At 44.8% G+C, this 6,000-nt stretch overlaps 1 protein-coding gene across 1 annotated transcript; it reads left to right on the top strand.

Moving 5' to 3' along the window:
* Positions 1 to 1,694: 1,694 nt before the first annotated feature.
* On the top strand, positions 1,695 to 5,650 carry LOC307257396 (calcium homeostasis modulator protein 2-like; the record flags this gene model as incomplete). The annotated part of the gene is made up of 2 exons (XM_080036623.1): positions 1,695 to 2,246; positions 5,057 to 5,650. The coding sequence occupies 2 exons, from the start codon at positions 1,695 to 1,697 to the stop codon at positions 5,525 to 5,527; spliced, it is 1,023 nt and encodes a 340-aa protein (XP_079892749.1). The 3' UTR covers positions 5,528 to 5,650.
* Positions 5,651 to 6,000: the final 350 nt, after the last annotated feature.

Here is a 6,000-nt window from a genome sequence, read left to right as displayed (position 1 = left end):
ACACACACACACACACACACACACACACACACACACACACACACACACACACACAGGCCTCTTTTTATTTTTAGCTGCGGGCTGCAGCCTGCACCGTAGAACACATAGAGGCTGCAGAGTGAACCCATTCTATCTTTCAACGGCATATCAAATCAAAACACAATATTATGCATATAACAATGCATACTTTACACACATCAAAAAATGTAAAAGTAAACGATACAAAAACATATAAACCACAGGCTAGTTAAAACACATACATCAGTTTAGAAGTGCAAAACCATCGTAGGCACATTAGGCATTTTAACCTCTATCTGTCGTGACCAGCTGGCTGCTGTGCGTTCCTCCTCCTCCTTCTGCCACTCCCACTCCCCCCCCCCCCCCCCCCCCCCCCCCCCCTGTCTGTCTCACACCTGGTCTGCATCACCAATCAACCCACCTACTTCACCTCTGGCTTCCCTGCTGTCGTCGGCAGATCGTACCATGCACTACAGTGGTAACTATACACGCCTGGCTCCAGTTTATACTACCTTGCTCCCTATCTCGTTTTGTTTTTTTGTGATCCATCCTAATGTTGTTTTCCTCTGCCTGCAGTTACCCGGACCACTACCTCCAGCCTGCCTACCTGCCTCACTACACCCCGGCTTACCCACTCACTACCTGCTTACCCTTCTCATTTAAATAAACCTTTTTTTTATCATATCCTACAACTGTCTCTGCCTGCTCTTGGGTCCGTTATCAAAGCGTAACACTATCTCTACACCTATCTCTTTCTTTGTTGCCTACTTCCATTGTCCTGGGCAGAGTGCATCATTGACCCAGTGCCCACTGCTAACAGTAACCATCTGCATTGTGTGCGTTGCTCTGCTCATTTTATTCATCTCTTAGTATAGCTGGCAGCAGTTTTAAGGAGAATTATTTTACAAACTTTTATTTCTTTCAAATTCTAAAATGAAAGCTTATTTACATGAATCGCTCATCATCCTTGTTTTAGTGAGCAGTTATACTGTGTGTCTGTTACTGGGATTCATCTTCCTCATGCGAGATTGGTCTACATACATTTCACTTCCTTATAATTACATTTGACTTCCTAAGCAACCGCTGCTTTGTCTCCATATTGCTATACAGTATGATCTGCAGCACATGTTTTCACTTAGACATTTTTCCCCCCACCAGGCAGGAAACTAGAGGGCAGCTTTCTGACTACTGTATGAGTCATCATAACTGGGGCACCAGCCTGCTAAAACACAGAGACTCAGCGCTGCTCGCTAAAAGAGGGATCTCTCTTTTCATACATGTATGAAGTTGATATTTTCATGTTTTGACCTCCACATATTTCTCTAAATCTTTCCTGAGATGTGACTGCACTGGGTGTTAAGAATAATGGACTCTAAAGGGTGAGTCGCTTGTCCCGCCTCGGGACACTGCCAAACTCTATGATTGCATGAATGCATTCCACTGGGGCTCTTTGAAGGTCTCTAGTTTCTTTTCCATTGACGCCATAAGCATGAGCTTGAGTGTGACACTTATTTAATAAAAAGGAAACTCAATCTTTTCTTTCTCTCTCTCTCTCTCTCTCTCTCTCTCTCTCTCTCTCTCTCTCGCTGCAGCCTACCGTTGCTGTAAAGTTTAAAACAAACTCACAGGTCTTCCAGTGTCCTTCTCAGAAAAGACTCTACTACATCTTCACAACAATGGCGGCCGCTCTACTCGTCAGAGAGAACTTTAACTTTTTGTCCCTTTTCTTCAAGAGCAAAGATGTGATGATCTTCAATGGTCTGATCGCTCTGGGCACTGTGGCCAGCCAGACCGCATACAACGTCTTTGCCTTCGAGTGTCCATGTTCCCAGGGGAGAAACTATTACTACGGCCTGGCTGCCATCGGCGTTCCAGCGCTGGTATTGTTCCTGGTAGGAGTAATGATGAACAAGAGCAGCTGGGACCTGGTGTTCGAGTGTCGTCTTAGACAGTGCCGGAAGCTGTCTGGAGCTGCAGCCTTTGCCCTGCTGGGGAACATTATCGGTCGGGCCGTGGTGGCTCCGCTGACGTGGGCGGTCATCTCTCTGCTGCGGGGAGAAGCCTACATGTGTGCCCTCAGTGAGTTTGTGGAGCCAGGGACCCTGGACGGCTTCCCCTCACACCAGGGGCCGGAGGTAATGGCAAGGTTTCCGTGTCAAGGAAGTCTTCCAACAGAGCTGCAAGGCTTCTGGGCTGAGATCGAGCGAAGACTGAAGTTTGAATCTCAGGTAGCAGAGCACTTTATTTTAATTTTTTGCAGAAATTATTTTGTGACACACTTTAATAAACTAATACTTAATAAGCATTTACTAACCGTTAATAACCGCTTAATAAGCATTAACTAACCGTTATGCTAATCAATGTTTATCTAAACATTAGCTTAATACGCATTAACTGACTGTTAAAAGCGTTAACTTAGCATTAACTAACTGTTAATAGAATAAACGTAACAGTTAATTAATGCGCCCTTATTGTAAAGTCTTACCAATTAATGGTAATCTCTTTGTGTGTTTTGGATAAACATGGGTCTTAGTATAGTTATTAAAGATGTGTACACATAGAAATATACATAGTCATATTTAGATTTGTTTTTATTGTCACAAAGCAGTTTTATTACCTCAGACATGGAGAGATGCATCTGTCTTTTTGACACTGTAGTCAAGTGTACTGACCATTAATGATGAATAAGATTATTTAGATTGCTTAATTTTTTCCAAACCCTGCTGTTATGACATCCTTTGATCCTTTTGGTTTATTTTTGATATATACACCTGTTCAGTTGCTTATAAAAACAAAAAGCTAATCAGCCAATCACATGGCAGCAATTTAATGCATTTAGGCATTTAGACGTGGTCAAGACAATGTACTGAAGTCAAACCGAGCATCAGAATGGGATGGCATGGTTGACGGTGCACGGCAGGATGGATCCATACTTTCATGTTGTTTACGCCAAATTCTGAACCTGCCATCTGAATGTCGCAACTGAAATCGAGACCCATCAGACCAGGCATGAGTTTTCAATCTTCTATTGTCCAATATTGGTGATCCTGTGAGAATTGTAGCCTCAGTTTCCTGTTTTTAGCTGACAGGAGTGGCACCCGGTGGGGTCTTCTGTTGCTGTAGCCCATCTGCTTCAAGGTTGGTCGTGTTTTGCGTTCAGAGATGGTATTCTGCATACCCTGGTGGTTGTAACAAGAGGTTATTTGAGTTACTGTTGCCTTTCTATCATCTCGAACCAGTATGCCCATCCTCCACTGACCTCTGACTTCAACAAGGCATGTTACGTCTGCACAAATGCCGCTCACTGAGTATTTTTTCTTTTTCGGACCATTCTCTGTAAACCCTAGAGACGGTTGTGCATGAAAATCCCAGTAGATCAGCAGTTTCTGAAATACTCAGACCAGCCCTCCTGGCACCTTCAACATTGCCATGTTCAAAGTCACTTAAACCCCCTTTCTTCCCCATTCTGTTTCTCAGTTTTAACTACAGTAAGTTGTCCCGTCCAGGTCTACATGCCTAAATGCATTGAGTTTCTGCCAGGTGATTGGCTCAGGGGTGGATTACTGCACGGGCACACCGGGCACAGGCCCAGGGGCCCAAGGGCTCAGGGGGTCCTTAGCCAGAGATACTGATAGTAACTTTACATGTTGCATAGTCAAAGAGCTCAGTCACTCATGTCATATAAGGATACTCATTTAAATGTAACAAGATAGAAATCATCATGGGCCCCTCAACTAGTAGGGAGAAATACAAAAGCAAGTTAAAAACAACAGCATTAGTAGCTCTGTCTAAGGGGCTTCATGAGGGGCCTTGAAGGCCCCCTCACACATACAGAAATAATCTTTATATGTGTAAATTCTATACTGTTCATAAAAAGTAGCTATCCACCCTTTATCTGTTGAAATGGGCCCCTCCATCATATAAGATGGGTCTGCAGACCAATCTACTGTACTGGCTTTACAGTAGCAGAGTAAAGAGTGCTGCCTATTTAAGAAAAATCTGAAAAATAATGTTCCTTCTGCATTTTAGGATTTGATATAGCCTCTAAAATGTCCTCTCAAAGTGCACCAGATTGATGCATTTTACTTTAAAAAGGTACAATTTTCTTCCAGGGGACATGCCCCCGGACCACACAACAAGGTACAGGGTACAGTATCCCAAAATCGTGTGGGAAACACTGACTTCCTTACTATGTTTTTGCCATTAATTGTATGTATCTGTGTGGAAAAGTCAGTGTACCTGACTGAATAGGGAGGAGTGGGGGCCTCTTTTATCTCATAATCCGTATATGGATTGGCTGATTAGTTATATGTGTTACCAAGAAAATGAACCGCTGTACCTAATAAAGTGACCGGTGAGTGTATATAGACAGACTTTTAAATTGTCCTGATGTGGCTGTTGAAATGCTCACCCACCGTCCGTAGCTAGCAACAATGCTATCGACATAGACTTAGCTACTGATGGGCGTATATACTTTTGCTTTGATATATATATTTGCGTGCGCATGCTGACATTTTCAGGACGGTTCGAAGCCGGTGCCCAATCGGGAACCAGTTATTTGGTTTTCCACCACAAGAGAACCGGTTCCCTGCCTAACAAACTGCTCCAAAGAGCGCCACTAACTCTGAGCTGGTCTGGAACTGTGAACCGCTATACGTCAAGGGGCGGGATTATCGTGACCAACCTGACCAACCAAAACTTTGCGAACGCCATATTAAAAAATACCTCTACTAGACGTCATCGAAACATAATCTTGGACCATTAGCGATCACAGCGCTGGCGTACTCGCTCAGTAGGATGAATCATCTCATTTCCGAGCGGGTTCCTTAACACAAATATACAGAGTACAAAACACAAAATGCATTCAAACACAAACACGGCTCTCCCAAGCCAAGCTTTACTTCTCCAACACCCACTTACCCCCCCCCCCCCCCCCATTATTGAAGTATGAGTATACATGCTCATACTTCAATAATATCAACAAGCGTTTCTTTAGTGACTGTATGCTCCACCTTCTAAGCCTGTGTGTTCTCTTCAGCTCATAGGCTGGCTGCTGGTGGCTGGAGTGGCTGTGTTGGTGTTCCTGATGCTGTGTGTGAAGCGCTGCTGCTCTCCTCTGGGCTACCAGCAGGAGGACTACTGGTCCCAGTACCGCTCCAATGAGAAGAGCCTGTTCCAGCGCACGGCCTCCGTCCACGCCCGCCTCCTGGCCGCTGAGAACATCAAGAGCTTCTTTGGCTTCGTGGCACTGGACAAGGAGGAGAAGGAGCAGCTGGCCGAGCATGAGAGCGCCAGCCCCATCTGTAGCACCGAATGGAACCGAGTGACCGGTGTCTACCTCTACAGGGAGAAGGACGGACTGCCTCTGTACAGCAGGCTCAACAAGTGGGCCACGTACAGCCAGGAACACGACCTGGAAGCCATGGAGAAAGAAATGGGCGTGATGAGCCGACCGTCAGCAACCGGGAATGTCCAACCCCTTCTCTCTTTATCCTTACCCGGATTGTAGAACTTTCTGTGAACTTTTTAAAAACTCTGTGAAACCTGAGACACTTACAATCACGCACACTATGTCTGCAACTTTTGAAGAGCAGGCAAAGAATCTACGGTGACATGGTAGCAGCGGGAAACACTGTAGCCCACTGGTTCATTTAATGAAGAGGAAAATCACCAGACAATTTCCGACATTTCTCGCTAAACACAAGACTCTTTTCACTGAGCCGCTCTGCTGAAACCAGGCTTGGTAACCCAACGGAGGAGTGACCTACTGAAAATATGCTCGCTTATTTTGGACCCTACCCAACTTTTGGCAATGGAAACACTAATATAAGCGGACTGAGACGCACCGAGCCGAGACAATCCACTCGTTGAAACTAGGCATAATTATTTGTCAGGAGTTTACCATCAATATGTAATTAGGGTTTCATGGTGCCCACTATTAGGCCTCTTTAACTCATGGTATATTATGTTGTCATGCAAGCA

The sequence above is a fragment of the Ammodytes marinus genome (assembly GCF_949987685.1).
Source record: "Ammodytes marinus genome assembly, chromosome: 11".
Classification (NCBI taxonomy): domain Eukaryota; kingdom Metazoa; phylum Chordata; class Actinopteri; order Uranoscopiformes; family Ammodytidae; genus Ammodytes; species Ammodytes marinus.
This window is presented reverse-complemented; position numbering and strand designations above follow the sequence as displayed.